The sequence below is a fragment of the Penicillium longicatenatum genome (genome assembly GCF_028827895.1).
Source record: "Penicillium longicatenatum strain IBT 33135 chromosome Unknown contig_3_segment0_segment0, whole genome shotgun sequence".
NCBI classification, from domain to species: domain Eukaryota; kingdom Fungi; phylum Ascomycota; class Eurotiomycetes; order Eurotiales; family Aspergillaceae; genus Penicillium; species Penicillium longicatenatum.
In genome coordinates, this window is record NW_026643121.1 from 1,104,560 (window position 1) to 1,125,153 (window position 20,594).

A 20,594-nucleotide genomic window follows, 5' to 3' on the forward strand; every position below is an offset into this window, starting at 1 on the left:
CACTCTTGCTTGGTTCACTTTATGGACCGGTTGTAAATATAGAGGACCAATACATCGGGAACCACATTTATCGAGGGCAGGGACTCGCTAAACAGTGTGGGGGCGGCTGGGGGTCTCGCAGCCTGTCCCCTGTGGTACAAGGAACAAATTTGAAATCTACAGTATTCGTGCATATTACAAGATTTAAAAATCTCATATTTCTATATGTTACAGCTATCGTTACAGTTATCTTTTTTGAAATGCCGATCAAATAGACACCTCGAGCCCATCTTGGTGCACAAGTGCATCACTCAGCATTAGGTGTCTTTAGTTGTGATATACTGCACTGGGGCCGTGGGAATACCACCCTCCAAATCCCAGTCCAAAGTGCCGTTGCCTCCATGCGAGAGCCTGTTGTCCAAGAAGTATTCAATATGCGCCTGGCCGACTCCAACTGTTGCAGCAAGAGCACCTTGCCGGACGCAATCATTGACACCAACTCCGGTGTACCAGTTTCCGGCGAGAACAAGTCGTTTATTGAACTCCTTCTTCACCGACGCAGACAAATCAAAATTGCGGTCGATATGCCCAACAGTGTATTGGGGGATGGCGTCCTTTTGGAGACTGCTCCGTGTAACGCTGGGAGCATCTTTGATACCAATGTGGCGCTCAAGTAAAGCTCGAGCCATTTTGACAGCGGAGTCATGATCGGGGTAATCGGACTCTTTCCAGTCATCCCAGTAGTGGCCACCCATCATTACTGTAAGTTTAGTTCCCGGCGCATTATCCTGCGAGATGAATTGAGCATCGGAGGTGGAGCTTGTAAAGCCCCAGCTAGAAGCAGACGCGAAGAGGACACCCAGTCCGCATTCTGGATTTTGTTCAAATGGAACTGAGCGAGGAATCAGGTACCCAAAGCCGTCCACTGGAAGTGTGAGATCGTCATAATATAAATTGACAACCATCACAGTGGTGGCATAGTCACGTTGCTTGAGTTTTCTGATGGTCTCGCCGGGGAGAGACTGGCCTGGGTGGTTCGTGTGCGTTGACTCCAAGATGTTGGCCAATGCGGGCGCTGGAAGCGACGCAATGACCCGGTCATAGTTGACGCGACTGATACCATGGCCGGGTTGACGAGAGGTAATCTGTAAGCATCAGCATGTAAATCATTATACAGTCGTGTGTCAGGGAAGAACCTACGGAAATTTGATCATGACCTGCTATTAGGCTCATGGCTTGAACGTCTGAACTTGTTTTTATTGTGACCTTTTTTGACTTCGCCAAATGCGCAGCAATCGCGTCCACAAGCTGCTGTGTCCCCTGTTTGAAGGTGAGAGTGGTCGATTGCATTCTTCGTTGCCGGGCGTCTATTGTTGCATCTGGACTCGAATTGCCTTTCAGATAATCCATATATTGGGTCCCGGAGATTTCCGCAGCAATATAATCATCAAACAGTTGGCGTTTTTGACTAGAGAGCATACTGTTGAAAAGGCTAGATATGATGCCAGTAGCTTCCATGTTGCGTAAAGGACCAATGAGAGCCTGGGCACTCAATCTATCAATATCTCCCGCGTATATCCCATGCATCCCGGCTGAAACAAGATTGTCTGCGATTTCCGGAGTGAAACGGCGTGAGATGAAATCTGCGATGGACTCATCCGTCTGCCATTGATCGACCCCTCGTGGCGGTTTGAAGCTCTCAAAAAGGATAGCCGGTATGAGCGTCTCGAAAAGAGGTTCTTTTAAGACTGTCTGAATGGCATCTTTGAGGTTATTCGCGAATGATACACCTGGACGTGGGCTTGGAAGGCGGACGAGATGATCCGGGTAATAGATGAAACGATTGGCTGCGGCAGGACTATTTTTGGGGGTCCAGATTGCTTCATTCATTAAGCCTACTTGTTCAGCCTTGAAGCCAGAAAGAGAAAATCATTAGAGGTTTTTGTATCGGAAGTCGCAGTGTTCAATTGAGGGACAGTTACCATGTACCAAAGAGGTACAAGCGTTTCCGAGCATCTTAACGTGCGAGGGCCGTATTCAAATAACACATCGCCTCCTTTGACTGGAACTCGCTCAGATCGCATCCAACCTCCAAGGCGAGGGGATTTTTCGTATATTGTGACCCCAGAGCATTTGGGGTGTTGCACCAGGTGGAAAGCCGATGTGAGACCGGTGATGCCACCCCCAATGACAGCCGCGTGAAAAGCACGGTGCTGGGATCGAAAAGCAGTCGCTAGCAGATGCTGCCTGGCTCCAAGGCCATTGGAGGCTAAAAACCTCATCTTGACGGACAGGCAAGTGAGGCGCTAGAACGTCGATTTCGTCTGTCTACATTTGGTTGGAGGTTCAGATGTCTTACTAAGGGGGACTCTTATCGGCTTATCGGCTTATCGGCTTTAAGACGAGTTTCCATGGATGTGAGACAAAGCAATAGTCTTAATCTCTCCAAGTTAGGACATATCCTCTTGGTAATCAAATTCGCTGTTCTTCTTTTCCACGGGGATATTTATGTACAGATAAATGAGCCTCGAAACCATCGAGAAAAGCAAATGCATCAAACTATGAACGCCCTCCCCAGCCAGCCATTCATCATCACAATTCAAATTGTACAAGATAGTACTCGCACACGGCGATCTTTCAAATAGAATTTCATCAACTTCAATTAAGGCGGAGTCATGCGGTAAGCTCCTGGTTTTGAGATACGTCTCCCGTGGTCTCAGGCTTGATCAACTCTTCGGGCATGTCCTCATCCACAAATTTGCGCTCGCTGACCTTGGGTGTCCATACTTTGTCGGGAAAAGAACCACGCTGGCCCTCGGCATGTTTGTATGGACAATTCGGGTTCATGCATGGGTTAAATTTGCAGGCAGTTTGGACATGCGTGAACTTGCATCCCTCGGTCGTGCAGCCGGAACCGTTGCGGCAAAGTGGCATGTCGGGGTGCTTGAAATGACAATGCGGGTTGGTGCAATGGGGGAAAAATCGGCACATCTCCTCGGATTGGTGTGCAGATTTGACTGCGGGTGATGGGTGACGTCCTGTACACTTTCGGTTCTTGCAAGCTGCCCCGAATGAGCAGACATCAGAGATGTCGAGGGAAGTACCCTCAGGTGCAGCAGGAGATTGATGGGCGAATGGACAATCTTTCCGAGTGCAGCGAAGGTTAAACCGGCAGACGGCGTCGGGGTTGCTCTCGCTTTGCTCGCCGCTCATTTCGGTATCCATATCACCGCTGGCTCCCTGGGGCTTCTGGTTTTGGCCGCGTTTATTGAAACGTCCACCGCCTTGCTGGCCCTGACGCTCAACTCGGTCAAATAGCGAGCGACCTTGCTGGTTTCCGTTTTGGAATGCCGGGTTCACGGCAGGTGGGACGAAACCAGGCATCAATTGAGACATCATCCTGGCCTGCTCTTCCAACATCGACATGATCTGCATCTGGTTCTGTGGGCTCATTTGCATCATCGGTCCACCTCCCATATTGCCTGGCATTCCCATGCCTCCCATGTTTCGGCCGTTTCCTCGCCGAGGCCCCTTCATTTGATCACGGCCGTGACCTCCAATACGTCCATTTCCTTGCTGTCCACGGACTCGGTGGAGAGTTCCGTCAGGGTTGCGATCGAGATTTCGGTTGATCTGGTTGATCATTCTACCTCGGCCAGCTTGTCGTCCGTTGCGCATCGCCTTGGGTCCTGTAGGTCTAGCAAGAAAGAAGACACGGTCAGTATATTGCATCATGGTTCAAATATTATGCACACTCACATGGAATCACTCGCATCACCCATCTCTGCATCCATACCATTTCCTTCCATCCCTGAGGATTGGCCGGATTCTTGGCCGAACGAAGGAACTTGTTGTGTTGCGGAATCACTTGAGGCTCCGTTGATCTGTTGGTCAAGACTTTCAACCTGACCAAACAACCACCTTGAAAATTCAAGCGCCTGTGTGTCGCCTTCGTCTAGTCCGAGGAAGTCGTTGGAAAGTTCAGTCGCAAGTTGTTCTTGGGTCTTTCCGTTCACTAGCATGAGGACGATATATTCAATAAGCGCTCCCTCTTGACCATCATCCGTACTCCATCCCATTTCCACCAGTTTAGGCTGAATGACCCTAGCGATGGCCGCCGCGAGGGGCGAATCTTGAGTGATAGTAGGAAGCATTTTGATAATGTAGTAAAGTGAGGTGAGATGGGCGCAGTTCCGAATTTAAGAGGTTCGGGGCTGTTGAGGAATGGTGGGTGAACTCCGCGCCACCGAGACAAAAAGGGTTCGCACGTTTCAGGGCAATCAAAGAATGACAAGGAGACAATAATAGAATTATGCGCCAAGATTCAGCGGTAGATTTTTCGAGTTGACCAAGATCTTGAATGGTAGTTGTTCAGATCTTTGCTGGAATGGTCGTTGACGCGATAGCAGAAGCTTCGGCGACGAAAATGGCTTGAATGTCACGTGCTTTGGGGTTTCTGAACAAACATGGCAAACATAATATGTCCTAATGTGGCTTAGTAGCATTTCGCGTGATCTGTAGCAAACAATCGTCCAGAATCCCAGGCAAATTTCTACATGAGGAGACGCAATTCTTTGATAGCTTTACTTCAAAGCTGAGAACAATGAGTAGGAGAAAATAGCAAGGCTGAGCCACAATTTTCAACAAAAAAGCAAATTTTGAAGTATCTGTCCATACCTCGCCTAAGAAAACCTCAGCGTTGCAAGTTCTAATCGACACGAACATTCGACCGTTAAGAATATTTTCTACTCTGAAAACATTTTGCAAATTTCAAGCACCTTGAAGTGCATCCTAGTAACGAACTTGATTCATAGATTTGGAATGAAGAACATGTCGTTCTTCGAAAGGTCTACATGAAGTATGTTAAATCCTATTCCTACTACACTAGCAGTTCAAATCGATGCAAAGTTGCATAGTCTATGTCTTGGCAGCTCATGTACTTCCTATTTATTTCACCACAGCATAAACCTTGGCATAGTTAACCGATCTCCACTTTGCGATCATATGAAACCGGGACAGCCGAGGCCCTCAATATCCAGTCTTATTTCCCCGGATTATCAGAGCCCTACAATGTATGAGCACCGAAGCACGTAGTCACGAATCCATCACTGGCTGATCAAGTCATTCTGAATATCAGATATGGGGTCGAGTCAAGCAGCAGAAGCATAAAAACCGGGGGTGGGCCGACAAACGGAAATGAAATCATTTAGCGGGGTTTGGTCCTCGCAAGAATGTCTTGAAAGGTAAAGAACACGCCCATCTTTACCCCCGGGTCACTTTCGGCTCCCTATCATAGGGTGATCCACAGTGCTTTTTCTGGGGAATCGGACCTATTGTGCCCCGATTGATAAAAATCTCCTTGTGTATGGGTCATTCCAACCTTCCGAGTCTTAATAAAAAGCCTAAAGGAGGGCTCGTGCATTAATCACAAAACCGCGGGCCCGCGGACTCAATATTAGTGACATGTGCATGACGGACCGGTTTTAGCGGCCCATATAGAAACATCTATCCCTATTCTTATCCTTATCCTATTCTCAATTCACTGACCCCTGAACTATTCGACACTATGATTGAAAGTCTCCTCGAGGGCATGACGCCTGGGAAGGCCACTTTGTGGTTCCTGGGACTATTCACTTTCTTTTGTGTTTTCCGCAAAATTCAAGCCTCCGCCCAGATCGCGCGTCTTGGTGCTAGAGCTCCCAAGATACCATTCAGACTACCCTACGGTATGACAGCCTCCTCTCCGTATTGCAACTATAGAACCGAGAGGCTGACTAGACCATCTAGCTCTCGATTTCGTTTACGATGGCCACAAAGCTAATCTGGCGAACGACGACATTGCATTTTGGAAAAGTAGAATCGCCACCGCTGGAGGCTTGTCGAACGCCAAGACAGCCGAGCTGGATGCTGGGATTTCTACTCGTTTGGTCTTGACTATAGACCCAGAGAATACGAAGGCCCTGCTGACGGGGCAGTTTGCGGATTTTGGAAAAGGGGAGCCATTCCACCGTGATTGGAAAGAGTTCTTGGGCGACAGCATCTTTGCTACGGACGGAGAATTATGGTCGCGCTCTCGTCAGCTCATCCGTCCGATGTTTGCCCGGGATCGAATTGTCGACACCGAAATTTTCGAGAAACATGTGCAAAAGCTTATCCCGCTTCTTGGAGGGAGCCATTCGCCTCATGCTAGCCGAGTTGTGGATGTTGGATCCCTCTTCTTCCGCTATACCCTTGATGCAGCAACCGATTATCTATTGGGGCAGGGCACAGATAGCCTGGAAAACCCAGCAACTCGCTTTGCGGAAGCGTTTCGATATGTGCAACAACGACAAGCCGAGCTATTCCGATTTGGGTAAGTAGCCTCGTCTGTGTGATACAGCATCCACCTATCGATGAGATCCGTGTAACCTGATCTGTGCTTCTGAATAGTGTCTTCAGCCCTTTCATGTCACGCAAGGAGTTCCGAGCGAACCTCAAGGTCATGGATCAATTCATCCAGCCCTACATTGAGACAGTTTTATCTCTGTCCACTGCAGAACTAGACCAGAAGCTTTCAAAGCGTGAAACCTTCCTGGATGCCCTAGCTCGTTTTACGCGTGATCCTCAGGTCCTGCGTGACCAGCTCGTGGCCGTGCTACTTGCTGGCCGAGACACCACAGCCGGAACCTTGTCTTTTTGTCTCTTTGAGCTATCACGACATCCCGAAGTTGTCGCCAAGCTGCGTGAGGAGATTCGTGATCGCCTGGGCGTTGGCGCCGATGGCCAGAAGCCCAGCTATGCCGATCTCAAGGAGATGAAGTATCTCAGCGCCGTCCTCAATGAAACCATGCGCCTGTACCCTGTGGTTCCATTCAATGTTCGCTACTCGCTACGCGACACTACCCTCCCCCGCGGTGGTGGACCAGACGGTCTCGCCCCCGTGGGTGTGCGCGCTAACACTCGGGTCATCTACTCTACTATGCTGATGCAGCGGGATCCTGATCTATATGATGGCCCTGAGAGCAAGAACTACTTCGATCCTGGCCTTTGGATTCCCGAGCGCTGGGTTGAGGGGTGGCAGCCGCGTCCATGGCACTTCATTCCATTCAATGGAGGTCCTCGTATCTGTATTGGTCAGCAATTCGCTACTATTGAGATGGGGTACACAGTCATCCGTATTCTACAGGCTTATGAGCGTATTGTCGCTCTTCCGGTCAGTGGAAAGAATCGCGTCGAGGACCCCGTATTGAGATGTGAGGTGACATTGAGCCCTGGTGCGGAGTTTAATTGTGTATTCGTCAAGGAGGGTGAGGACTATGCACGCTCCAGAGAGAGCGCTTCTGCATAGAGTGCACGAATTTTGGAAAGTATAATCGACTTTGCATTTTGGGCCTGGACAAGCCAAATGTAGCTACAATGCAAGTATTGAATGAGAAATGAATATCTACGCCTATTACTCAAGTGATACAAATGGAAATAGCAGTAAACCCTCGTCTCACGGGAGTCCACAAAGAGAAGATTCTGTAACCAGCTTGGGCTGCTCATTATTCGCAGCCTCCAGAGCATTCTCATTCTCCCAAACCTTAGTCTCCAAGGGTCTCTAACCAGTAAGCCACCATGCTTAGGAACTCTCTGTTCATCAACCGAACATTGAAGCACAGCCAGGACCATCAAAATTCAACTCAGACAGGTTATCCCGGCGTATTCAAACTGCCATGGAAGGATCTCATGTTTCCATCCACAGGGCCTTCCTGGCCACTCGGTACATCGGCGATTCTGAAAAGTTCCACCATTAGAAACTCTTTCATCACTGTGCGAGTATCACCATGGGCTGAGATTCAGCCTGAGCCTTGGCTGATGTCTAATAAAGTACTTTGTGCTGCCTTACTAGACAGCTCGTTGGAGGTATAGGGCCCAGTGGGAACTGTTTGGTTCAGCTTGCCCCGATAATGTCTAATTTCCCGTACAACACGGATATATATTTCTTTCAAGCGACCATGGGATAACGCAACTTACGAGAAGGTAGATAAATTGACGACCAACCTCGACAGATAAGAGCAAAGGCTCATGTTATATTTGAAAAGATATGTTCATAAAATTTTTGATAGATATTATCGGTGCTGGAGTTGACTCCTTTGGCCAGTCGTCTTCCAGATGTAGCCATGGTCTAGCACTAGCCAAGAATTCTTGAAACTCATTTATTAAACATTATTATTAAACCTCTCATATACAATGGGCTTGTGGTTTAGTGGTATAATACTCCCTTAGCATGGGAGTGGTCCGGGGTTCGATTCCCCGCGAGTCCATTTCTTTTTGTTTTTATTTGGTCAGATCCTTAATCCCTCCATCGATATCTCAATTTTGTTTTTGTGGGAAAGGGAACATCGAAGACAGGCCGTATGTATATTCAATTCCAAGTTCTAAGGGTATATTCACACTATGTACAGTGACCGTCAGCCTGATATCAAGACTGGCTAGACATGCCGGGCTGTGGTCACCTAGAAATTGAGTCCAGATGTTTCGTTCGGAAAACTAGACAGAGCCTACAAACTTTGAATTAGCAACCGAAACAAGAAAACAGATAGGCAGGTCGCTAAACATACCCATGAGTCTAGCTGAGCCCACCAATAAGAGCCCTCGAGATTCTCGAGAAGTCCAGCATCCTCAACGGGGTTAATCCCAATCTCGGGTGGTTGCAACATAGCCGGCATACTCGCGAAGTCAAGACTCCTCGCATCAAATTGAACTGGGTGATCATCACCATTGGAAACACCGGTAAGAATCTGCGAGCGGAGATCCGGCTTCGACACAACTGGTGTCGGGGCCAGACTACCCGACTGATCATCCGAGCCCATCTGCCTATGAACTTCCCGTCTCAGCTCCTCGAGAATAATACTATACCGTCGACTGGGACAATTCTTCCGTGTCGCTTCTGCAAGGTGCTGCTGACATGTTTCTGCTAGTGAAAGCAGGTACTGCATTCTGTCCGTGTCCGCAGGACTCCCGACGGATGCACTCGGGGCCGTGGACTGGCGGTGCTGCTGGATGATGTAGATGTAGACAACTAGGATAGCGCAGAAGCCCACGTAATGGGTGAACCAGAGGGACTGGATGAAGACGCTTCGTTGGGCGAGGCTGTCTATAAGGGTCATGGTGTCCTCGGCTGCTTGGATACATTTTTGGACGTAGGTGCTGACCATTGAGTGGGAGTCTCTGGGTCTGCGACTAAGATCGGTAAAGTCGCTTAGGAGAAATGAGCGGGTGGCGTGGATCATGGCGTGAGAGTAGGCCAGTTGGAGGACCTGGCTTTGGCGGCATAGTGGTGGAATTAGACTGGTAGGCTGGACGCTATTGAAGAGGGGTGGAACGCTTTCTTTCCACCTTTCTAGTTCGGACGTAAGACGGACGGCGGTGTCTAATGGGGAGTCGCGGGAGAGAGGATTGATGCTGTAAAGTTGACGGGAGATTTCTCCTAAGATGCGGCCGAGTCTGTAATGTGTCAAAGAGGATTGGGAAAATAGAGAATTGATGCGACTGACCGGTAATGAAGAACAGAGGCAATCATCATACTATCCGTGGCACCTGTTCGCTGCATAGGATCTTCTTCCAGTAAATCCTCGTCATTTATCTCATCAGGTAGTTCCTGGTCAATGTCCTCATCATGAAGTAAGCGAGGTCGCCCAAACATGATGCTAAGATACTTGTCCAGAGTGTATACACTCCAGAATATGCGTTTCCGAAGCTCCAACTCGAGAGATGAGCATCCATTTTTGGAAATCTTGGCAGGCCATTTTCGATGTAGTCCAAGGGCTGTCACAACTTGCAATGCGGTTCCAAACGAGTACCAGCACTCATTGGCCCGTGAGGATGACAGAAGATAAAGACATTGGATAAGTCGTACTTGAATAGTCTCTAGCCGCGGAGGGCCTGATTCCAAAGAAGACAAGTACTTGGCAGCGGTAAACCAATGCTCACTTTAGATATCAGTAGTTTGTTTGCCAAGACCAAAAGAAAAAACTCACCTTTTACTGTGCGCCTCTGCCACAGCTGCCGATTCAGGATCTTGGTGAAGGGTGCTCACAGCATAAATCATCAGTACAATCGCCGTCCGGGCTACCATATTCCCAACAGGCAGATTTGATATAGAGATATTATCCTCGTAGATCTGTTTGACCCAGCCCTCTACATTCCACCGATGCAAAAATCGATAAGTGACCATGGAGAAGTCAAAGTAGATAGCTACCAGCTCCATAGCCCTCTCAATAGGCGGAAGGGCAAAGTCCGAATTTTCAGGATAAGTATATGGCTTATCTCCAAACATGAACACGGCCGTATTCCTAGAAGACTCATTCTGCAGCTCATCTGGAATATGCGTACGTTCATCATGATGCAACCGACTCCAGACCCGATTGATAAATGAGATCCCAGACGCAGGACCAAGATAATTGCCCTCAAAATCCGTCGAGCCCGGTTCAGGCGAGTTCCGAGAAGAAATTACTGCTGCATGGCGCTGCAGTTTCGTTCCCCGGTAACTACTACTCAAGACATCTCTACCATCAACCAACAGATTTGCTGTCGAATTAGAATTCGAGTTCAAGTTCAGAATTCCCGTACTCCCCCTCGACCGAGACCCACTAGACAGACGCCCGGTATCTGAAACACGTCGAACCTTATCACCCGGAGTCAGAGGTGACCCTGGTAAGGGAGCCGGAGGCAAACCTCTCGAGTAGGCAGCGTTGTATTCACAAGCGAGTGAAAGGCGAGTACACCTAGTACAAGGCAAGGTGCCGGTGCATCTCGTTTTTTTGACTTTACACGAGTCACAAGCTCGGGTGATCTTCTGACGGGTGGCGGCATTTTTTTGAGTTGGTGTCGGTATTGGGCCGTATGCTTTTCTTTTGCGTCCGGGTGTGCAGGCATCGGCAGCCTCAATATCCTCACTTCTGGACCATCCAGGCCCTATCGACCCTTGCGTGGCTGGGTCCACGCTACTTATAGCCATCGAGATCGGCGGTAGGCTAGAACGTGTCACGCGATGATGTGCATTCTATTTGCTCCATGTGAGTGGGGGTGTTGATTTTGATTTTTTTCTTTTTCCTTTGCTTTTTAGAGTCGGATTTGAAGAGAGGGGGAGGAGAAGAATCCGGGGAGAGGTGGAGATCCATTTCCACGCGGTGTGCGTGCGGGGCTTCCTCTTGCCTCTCCCTCTCCACTTGCCCCGGATTCTTGCCTTTCAACTAGAGGTTGATTTGGGATTTTTACTATCTAGATTTGATATCAGATACGCCAAGACTTATTAATATGTTCTAGTTTACGGAATTCGCGCGGCCTAGTCCTCGGGTGTGATCAGCACTGCAGAGTGATGATGGTACGTAGGGCCATTAGGTTCAGGTACTAATGCATATCGCGGGTTAATCACATCAGGCGCTTGCATAGTCTCAGGGGAGCAGCCTGGCTTGACAGAAGACAAGTGATAGATTGAGTTTATTGTTGAACAATCTGCTAGGCCGAAGCCGGTCAAGTTGTCATTGCTCGCGGCAAAATTGTAGACATGAATGATGCCAAGCTCTTTTCCTCCGGATTCGTATTAGAAGTTACCTCCCGATCTGAAATTGAAAAAGGACAATCCCTGGAGATAAGTGTACCAATCATCTGTCAAACATTACAGATAAAGATCTCTAAGCCTAATCAGGCTGGACCAGAGGAAATATGCAGTGTTTGATCAAGCCCAATTGCAATGCAATCTCGTTACCCAAGATCAAATGTAGAATGGATATCTGGGTCATTTTCGGCGTTTAGCGCTAACCTAGACGGCCCCATCTGAGACGAGGTGGAACTCAGTTGAAGGCCGAGACCGAGACCGAAACCGACAATCTCGTCCCGCTTGACCATTTCATTGGAAGCCATTTGCCCCATGCAATGACAAATCAATTGATAGGATGGAAAGTCACCCTAATGAAATTAGAAAATTCGCATGAAGCCAGACGCGATAAAGACTGCAGGACGTCTGAAGCCCGCTTGGACTTCGCGTTACCGAGCTCGGCAATACGCATGGCAGCTTTCACTTTTGATAGGAACGTGTCGGAAGGGTTTTCGTCGGGTATAGGGGTTCCACCAGAGAGACAGTAGATACAGGACTAGGGCTCGATTTGAAGGGGGGGGGGCGGAAATAAAAAAGAGATGCACAAATGTTTAAGATCACTGGTTTGAAAAATGCCCTGGATGCAGGGTCAACATAGTGCGAATTGCCCTTTTGAGATGACATGCCGCTCTTGTTGGCGGATGCATGGGACGAGTCTCCATGGAGAGAGTTCCAAGCGCGAGAACGCGCGGGTAGAAGAACGACTGAATGATGGCGGGCCAACATGATCAACAGGAAATAAACATCAAAGAAACCATCAGAAAACCAAGGAGGCGCATATGGTTTTGAAAAGAAAATTGGGTTGACGGCGCAGAATCAGGCGGATGGTTCATGCTAGCATGCGACAGACGTTATAATTTTTTGAGTCACTCCGGTGGTATGCGACAGGAAGCCCCTCGTATGCGGGGAACGAGTATATTAATGAGAATCAAAAAAATTACTCATATGATCATTTATCATGTTTGGATCCATGTCGTTTGGACGGGATGAGCCGGAGGATTGAGCATGAATTTGGAGGACAATTTGGCGGATTTCATCGTGTGACGCGCCGGCACGGATGGTGTTGATGAGATGCTGCACGGCAGCCCCATCATTGCTGCGGAAAGCGCTCAACAATTGATCCAAAAAATCTCGTAGACTGGTAAGTTCCTCCTGAGTTTTCTTCGCAGAGGCTTTGCGGCGCCTGTCGGATAATTCGTCGAATATGCATTCCTTTCCTGAATTCGTACATTCAGTACAAGGCACCCCACTACACTAATTGGAGCAAAGAACAAACGTCAGAGACATGAATGAATATGTATTCGATTGCAACCAGGGGATATAGGGGGAGAGAGAAAAACGGGTCAAAGTAGATGAGAAAGAGAGATGAATCTGGGAAAAGGGGAAGTTCTGGACGTGTACCCTTGTTCGCCTCCTCTGGCACTCTTTACATGCCGTTGAAGCTCTTTTCATTCGACCCTCTTCCATCGGTCCTCCATTGGGGGGTGTTTGTCCGACTCCGACTGCGCCGCCTGAGGGCAAGGTCCGGGGAGCAATGGGCCTGAACGGCCGGGTTGCGTCGCCCATCGCGGGCGGGGTGGGGAGGGGGAAAGCTGCAGTAACTGGAGACAACAAGGGAAGGGTAAAAATGAACAGGAATGAGCACGTAGAAATCAAATCCAGAAATATAAGAGATTAGAGAAGAGCCAGACAAGACTCTATCAGAGTAAGTCATTAATACAACATCTTCTATCCCACGCGAATCATATCAACGGACCCGTCCGAGAAGACTCAAGGTGCTAATTCGTCGGGCGCTAAGCTCCTCATGTAATTTCAACGCCAAAGATACCGGCGCACTGTCCCAAGAGTGGCCAAAGAAGAAGGTGGAGGTGTCGGACGGGACGAAGGAGGGGTCCTGTGAGGGAAAGAGTTGTGCGTTGAGAAAGGAAAAGAAACAGACAGATCGAGAGCTGCGTGTGTGGCGGAAGTGGATCTTTCCAAAGCTGACATTCCCTATGTTTCGGGGCCACAGAAACCCAGAACCAGAAAACTTCCCATACACATACGTTCAGGTACTGCGAACTATGTATTTCAATCCTTCCCCCTTTCTGTGGGCAACCCACAAAACCATGACAGGGTAGTTACACGTAAACCGAACGGGAATAGCGACCACAGACCCTACCGGCGCGGTCTATGCTGCTCTGGTATCCTTTCCCCGGAGCCTCTTGTTCCTCCAAAGGTCAGAAATTGTCCTGATAGGTAGGTCCATCCCACAAACATGGTCCAGCATGTGGTGATAATGACCATGGCTGGATCTGATCTGAGCCGTGGGCTTGATTATCCACGATTTCCATGATCGTTCTTCTCTGGGGCCAGGTAATTCCCCTTGATTTTTGGATTTTCTGGGATTTTTTGGGTTTCTTTTTTTTTATTTTCCTTAAATTTTTTTTTTCTCTTTGGGAAATTTCCATTTTCTCCAGCAGAAAAAGAGAAAATATAAGTCGTCGATGGATCGGAGTGGGTAACAAGGGGGAAACCATTGTTGGCAGAGGCAGATTCAACCCCGGAAACTATTTCCGTCTGGGTTGATAGGCCCACGGATCTCCAATTTGGCGTCAGAATTCTGCGAATCTAGCTCCGATCGGCCGAGTCTGTACTTCCGCTGGGTCTCATTGGCCAGATCCAGGGCAATTTCCCTGCTTTGGTTTGCCCGTACTCCTTTTTGAGGCATAGTCAGTCTTCAGAAATCCACTTCATACTGTACCCAAGATCTGCATTCCATTCCCAACCCGATGTCATATTGATCCAGAATTTTGAAAGTCATGACATCTGGGATATGAACATCATCTGCCGATTCCCATGTTGTTACACATACTCTAGGGACCAAAATGCGTTGCTTGCATTGGCGTATTTTCAGATTGTAGCGGTTGCCACGGTGCACAAAAAACGTCAGGCCGCAGACGTCGGCCATGGGCTATCTCCACCAAGTGCAATGGTGACTCCACTGTGGCTACCCTCCACTTTGTCGTGGTAAGCAATGGGGAAGCCTATCACGCGTCAGATCACGGTGCGGCGCTTGCGGTTGAGTGACGAGAGACAGCAAGTGAACGTGCCTCTCTAATCGTATTTCAACGTGGCTGAGTTTGGTGGACAATGGCGGAGCATGGTTGGTCGGAAGTATTATCCACCCGAGCCGGACGAATAGAATGACAACGTGACAGACCAGAGACGCCCGAAGATTCGCCACCACTGGCGCTCTTTCTATGTGATTTATCGAACACAACGGTAAATACGCAGTATGACATATCCAGATCCTCCTCTGCAGGCTCTTTAAAAGACCAACGGTTCGGTATTTTGTGGGGAACCTTTGGGTGATCTTTCTGATCAGATGACGTATGTGGATATATGTAACTAAGGGACATAAATTGCCATTCTTCTGGTGGCTTGGTCACAATCCATTCAAAACGGCTCTGTTGAAAATACATTCTACTTTTCAAAACTTTTCGAAACCCAAAAAAAGCAAGATGAATCAATCAAACAGCGAAGAATACGGATCATCAGTTAACAGGGGGAGAAATTCGATCTATAACGTCCACAGATACCCTTCATGAAAGGGTTACATACAACCCGTATCCACTAAGAAGTTGACTGTTAGACACTCATTAATCAAAGTGGATCGAGATTCACAGCTACTGAGTGGTGCCGGCGACCTTTTCCGTCAAATTCTTTAATCTCGATTCATGACGCACTCCCAGTAGATCCATGTGTGTGGATGGGAGGGTCTAGGAAACTCTAAATTACCAAAAACGATCGCTTAAACACCCAAAAGGTACGAAAGCCCAACTCACGCTGGATTTCAACTTGATCATCAGGATCATTTTTCCGATGCATTTGATTTGACATCTTTGCCGAGCAAATTCTTCAGCAGTCTTAGCTGTCGGCTCGGTCTCAGGAGCATTTTCTCTTCTGGGACAAATGCAACCCCACCCACGTCATGAGGCTATAGCGAAATAGCAATAAGGATTGCAACAGTTCTCATGGTCTACGACATTCTATCTCAGTTGAGGAGATGGTATCCTGCAGAACGACCCGGCGGTTCGGGTTTACACCGGTCCCTCGGCGGCAGACTACTAAACTGGGCCGTCTACATAAAAAAAAAAAAGGCCGCATCGGTTCGTATTTATGTACTATGTACAATAATACAAATCCTTGTGCTTGGCTATGTATAGATCCCGAGGATCCTTTCAACGCCGGGAAGCTATTCGTATGCATCCCGAGGTTGGCGCTTCCCGAAGTCTCCCCTTGCAAGGCCAGGTGGAATCAAGATCTAATTCAATCAGATACAATCTAACCCACCCAAATATGAAGGGGAAGCATTTCTGATACTTATCTCTCAAGGCACAAAGTTCCACATTTACCTGGACTAAAGCCATGCGAAGCGAAAGTATGTCGGAAGCCACAGAAGCGGGGCGAATGTTTCGTCCACACATACTGTAGTAGTGTAAAGTGCCCCTCTCGGTTATTGCATCCACTCGTTCATTCATAGGTTGAAGCACTTTGTATACACGGGTTATGTACGATACGGAGGCGTTAGTAGTACCGACTACTGTAACCTATACCCCATCGCCCCAGTGCAGTGCAACAAGCGGTCAGCGGAATTAGGGCTAGGCAAACGTCTCCTTCAAGAACGAGGAAAATACATCCGGTCTTAGGGCTACGAATGAAGGCCCTATAATAGGAGGGTATGCAAGAAACCCTAACTTATACACTCTCTGTGGAGACTTCGATTCAGGACGATACAGCGATGTCATTTCTCGCGTATCGGGGTCTATCATTGGGCTGACTTCAACTGGGTATCGTGCTGTATGCACCTGTACCTACATACTCGAAGGATGTAGATGCAAGCCCTGGTCTTAACTGTAGACCACAGCTTTACATTACCGCAATGCAGTGCATCACGGGATCTTCGGTTCCACCACATGTGGGTTTATTTTCCCATAGGTGGGTTTAGTGTGGACTTTTTCTCGTCCAATTGTATCAGGGGAAGTTAGTTGACGCTCGAATACTCTGCAGATGGTTCCCACACCGGTGAACTGTATGGCTGACTATCTGTGACTATCTGAAAGCCAACGCAAGCACCAGTTTCGGACTTCCCTGAGTAGGTAAAGCGTAGGCAACTTCATGTAAACCGCTTGAACTGGGCTTGACTTCGGTGCGAGCTACGGCTTCGGGTCTGCAGACCCGCTCTACATTCTCTAATACCGTACGCCCGGTTCACCACAGTGTAACCAAGGATACCGGAGACGTTATCCGAAAGTTTGGATTGCGGCAGGGCTACCCCTGTCGAGTTATCTAGATCTGAAAACTTATTCGGAATTCTATGCATATCTGCTGAAACTCCCCTTACCTTCCAAGGTCCTTAGATAGCATAATGTAAATGGTGTGGTAATGTAGTAGTAGCATTACGGAACTACAGGGTGCGTAGAGGTCTGTTAGTGCCTCGGGATTTGAAAAGCTAGCTTCAGGATTCGGGCAACATAGCATCTTATTGATCGTCAATTCAGAGCGTCGTCTGAGTTGATTAGAGAAACTTGACTACATATACCGGACAGTTTTATCCTAATTTGTCTAGCGAATTGAATTATGATGACTGTGTATTTCAGAAGGGGTATTGAACTTGGTGAATGGAACTAAAATAAACACGAATAGATAATATGTACTATGAGAATGGGAGATTGAAAGAGGCCTCAGATGACGGCAAGAAGACCCAACAGAAACGATGTCTCGTGTGGCACATGAAAATAAGCGAGGACATGGAGACGATGCATCTCAGGATGCAGAAATGCCCAAATCGTCCTCATTTTGGTAGCGGATCCACTAGTAGATTGGACGGCCCTCGTCCCAGCGGCGGGACTGTCTGGGGCTGGAAGTGGATACATCCTCGGAGTTATCAACAATGTGGCGATCGGTCTCGGCATTGCTCAAGGGGGAAGACAAGGACAGCCTACCACTATCACGGCGAGTGCTATCGTCTAGTTTGCCCAGACTACCGTTGCTGGTGCCGACACTGCCAATGCCGCCAATCCATTCCCAACTTCGAGCGACATCACCGCTGCGGCCTTCACGAATGGCAGCACGGACATTAGCATTTCCCTCAACGACGCGACGCACTCGGCTCCACAATTCTTCGCGCCGCTTTCCATGCAATTCAAAGCGGAGAACATCGTCGCGGAGCTGCCCAATTGGGACATAAGGTTCCATCGCACCACCACGGGCATGCAGTGCAGCTTGCGTGGCAAGACGATCGAGGGTCGTAGCAACTAGCTCGGGCACACGGGCAATGTCCGAGCGTCGGGCTCGAACACGAGCCCGAGCATAAGCAAGAGAAGCAACGCCAAGAACTAGAAGTGAAAGAGGGAGTCGATACGCGAGGAGAGCGAGTCGAACGTAGCGGCGGGCGGCGCATGTGAAGGGGAGTCGTGAAGTGGATGTTGATGTGAGGACGAGGACGGCGGAAGGTCTGTAATAGCGATGCCGCCTCTGTTAGTTCCGGTGCGCAATGTCAGAACGAAGACCTTCAAAAGAAATAGGTATCGGAATATGGAGATCCGGAACAAAAAGTGTATCCAATGATACATGGGGATGTCCCCAAGAGAGGGAAAACTTACTGCTTTGTCTTGCTTACAACTTCGTCTTTCTCAATGATCTCACCAATGGCACCTTTCCACAGGTCATCGAATTCGGAGTCGCTGAGACCCTTGCGACGCTTCTTTGCGACTTCCTCTTTCAGCTCTGGCTCACTGATTTCAGGGGATGGATCTTTGCCTTCATCTTGCAACTGGCCACATTCCCACTTGGCTCTGCGTTCCCGTAGTTCTTCCACGGCTTTGTCGGCAACAGCCTTGACACGGCGTGCTTTTTCACTATCAGGCTCACATGTTGGGGGTAGAGGTACCAAGCCATTCAAAGAGAGAGGATGGGGCTTGAGAATAAAGTCATGTTCGCAGCGTGCCTCGAAATCCGGGTAGCAGAATGCATGTGGCGGGCACGGCTCGCAGCCCGGCTCCAAAACATTAGCCCATTCCGGTACATTGGTCTCAGCTAACGACCAGGTGGGCTTTCCGAGACCACAGTACCCAATCTCAATCTTTTCCTTGCGCCACCAGGCACCGAAGCCCCCAAGAACTAGAAGTATCACTAGCCAGGAAGCTACCACACTAGTAGATCCTTGCTTCCGAGACCGTTTGCGAGTCTGGGGACCTGGCGCATACTGTTCGGTTTCAAGAGCGAGTTGTTCCTCCGGTGTGAATTCCTCCCCGGCACCGAGTTCACTTTCATCTTCGGACTCTTCTTCAGACTCCTCTGGTTCCTCCTTTGTGGGCCTCAGTCGAGGAGCAAAGTCAAAGGAATCTCTGGCAGGAGCCTTGATTCCATCTTCTTGTTTCAAGCTGGCCGGGGTTGCTGATTTCCGTGACCGCAAGCCACTCTTCATCGGGCTCTCAGTCGAAAAGCGTGAACCGCTCTTTCTTTTACCATCATGGCTTACGGGTCTGCTTCGCTGGATCTCAGAGGGACTTCCACTCTGGAAAGGATTATCATCAGTGAAGACACTTTCATCCCTAGGCTCAGCCTTGACGGATGGGGTGAATTCGTCGGACTCCGTCGAGGGAAGAACGGAGCTGCGCCGAAGCTTCCTTGTCGTAGATTTCCGAGGTGAAGCACCGACTGCCACGGTTGGGGTCGCCATCAAGTCATCGCCGGTCTCTGTATCCGAAGCCCGGGGGTGCTTGCCTACGGAACGGGCTGCGCTTTTTCGCTTTGATGCAGGCACAGGAGTAGACGGAGCGAAGTTTTCGTCTTGTTCTGTAGTCGATGCACGGGCACTTCGTCGCGATGTGCCTCGTCTGGTTCCTGTGGTCGATGCAACTGTGGATGGCGTTGGTGGCGGAGGCATAGAGTCGCGATCGTACTGATCACTGGCAACAGATGACGCTCGGCTGCCCATGTCTGTAATACCCGCACTTGTCCTTCGTACTCTTTCACGATCCCGCAGCAGCTTCCTTGCCTGCGGCAGTACCTCATCTTCCAAGATTTGGATCAGCTGGGATTTCTTCGCGGAGGCCGGGTACGGCACATCGTGATTGACGAGGATTGAGCGTAGACGTGGAACGGTAAGTGAGTTCAAGTCGAAGTCCGGCTGCAAGTACTCGAGCTCGTCCGCCATGGTGGATGCGCGTGGGGGTGTCGATTTTTCAGCGGATAGGCGATAAGCTCAGGTCGCCAACACACTAGACAAGGACTGTGACAGAGCACAGTGAGTTGAGTCAGGTTTGCAACGCGACTGCAAGACCAGCGATCGCTCCTTTTTTTGGAATGTTGCCTGAGGATGAAGGGTGAAAAATGGGAGTGGATGTTTGTCCACCTGTCAATTAGACCCGAGGCGGTTTGTTAGGCTCGTAGCCACGGCAACAAGGGGTGTGGGTCAAATGGTCGCGATGTTGGCTTCTTCCGGTGCAAATGCTGTGGCATATACCTTCGTTTTGACCAAGGTATGACAAGCAGGATCAGTATCAAATGACAGAGTAAGGCAACTCAAAAGAGAGTAAGAAGTTGGAAGTTGTCCTATGACGCACTAAACAAACAAAGAAGGCACGTGACTGGACACGCCACCATTGTCAGTATCAAAACTGAATAGATAGTTAAGGTTGTGGACTTTGACGGAACACTGATACTCTGTGGTAATTGTGTAAGTTGCCAGGATAGGCATATCTGCTACTGCTTCTAAGCATTTCATGCAAGATCTCGACAGCTCTACCGTTACGTGAACCTAGGAGGGTTGGTGTTGTCACTATTATCTCAACAGGGCAACCCGACCGGCTACATTATCATCGTTTTAAAGCATAGTATTCTAGGTGGTAACGATCCCAAGTCAGCGTCAAAATTCAGACTGGCGAAGGGCTCATGATTATAACAACTGATATATATAGCGAGTGATTAGTCCATGTGGTTAGTTATA

General features: G+C 48.9%; 6 protein-coding genes across 6 annotated transcripts; 1 reads left to right on the forward strand and 5 right to left on the reverse strand.

Annotated features, from left to right (window-relative positions):
* Nucleotides 1-296: 296 nt before the first annotated feature.
* hem14 (oxygen-dependent protoporphyrinogen oxidase) lies at nucleotides 297-2,261 on the reverse strand (the record flags this gene model as incomplete). Its single annotated transcript, XM_057116187.1, has 3 exons — nucleotides 297-1,124; nucleotides 1,180-1,887; nucleotides 1,962-2,261. 3 exons carry the CDS (start codon nucleotides 2,259-2,261, stop codon nucleotides 297-299), a joined length of 1,836 nt encoding a protein of 611 aa, XP_056972070.1.
* A 391-nt stretch (nucleotides 2,262-2,652) lies between these two features.
* N7484_005769 (mRNA-binding protein NAB2) lies at nucleotides 2,653-4,133 on the reverse strand (the record flags this gene model as incomplete). Its single annotated transcript, XM_057116188.1, has 2 exons — nucleotides 2,653-3,676; nucleotides 3,739-4,133. 2 exons carry the CDS (start codon nucleotides 4,131-4,133, stop codon nucleotides 2,653-2,655), a joined length of 1,419 nt encoding a protein of 472 aa, XP_056972071.1.
* Nucleotides 4,134-5,545: 1,412 nt separating this feature from the next.
* Nucleotides 5,546-7,306, forward strand: N7484_005770 (cytochrome P450; the record flags this gene model as incomplete). The annotated part of the gene is made up of 3 exons (XM_057116189.1): nucleotides 5,546-5,705; nucleotides 5,767-6,331; nucleotides 6,409-7,306. The coding sequence occupies 3 exons, from the start codon at nucleotides 5,546-5,548 to the stop codon at nucleotides 7,304-7,306; spliced, it is 1,623 nt and encodes a 540-aa protein (XP_056972072.1).
* Nucleotides 7,307-7,649: 343 nt separating this feature from the next.
* N7484_005771 (uncharacterized protein) lies at nucleotides 7,650-7,910 on the reverse strand (the record flags this gene model as incomplete). Its single annotated transcript, XM_057116190.1, has 2 exons — nucleotides 7,650-7,789; nucleotides 7,832-7,910. Coding segments are annotated over 2 exons (219 nt in total), but the record flags the coding sequence as incomplete, so codon positions are not given.
* A 512-nt stretch (nucleotides 7,911-8,422) lies between these two features.
* N7484_005772 (Zn(II)2Cys6 transcription factor) lies at nucleotides 8,423-10,960 on the reverse strand (the record flags this gene model as incomplete). Its single annotated transcript, XM_057116191.1, has 4 exons — nucleotides 8,423-8,446; nucleotides 8,562-9,447; nucleotides 9,498-9,932; nucleotides 9,981-10,960. 4 exons carry the CDS (start codon nucleotides 10,958-10,960, stop codon nucleotides 8,423-8,425), a joined length of 2,325 nt encoding a protein of 774 aa, XP_056972074.1.
* Nucleotides 10,961-17,455: 6,495 nt separating this feature from the next.
* Nucleotides 17,456-19,802, reverse strand: N7484_005773 (putative sister chromatid separation protein (Src1); the record flags this gene model as incomplete). The annotated part of the gene is made up of 2 exons (XM_057116192.1): nucleotides 17,456-18,098; nucleotides 18,247-19,802. 2 exons carry the CDS (start codon nucleotides 19,800-19,802, stop codon nucleotides 17,456-17,458), a joined length of 2,199 nt encoding a protein of 732 aa, XP_056972075.1.
* Between the last annotated feature and the right edge of the window lie 792 nt (nucleotides 19,803-20,594).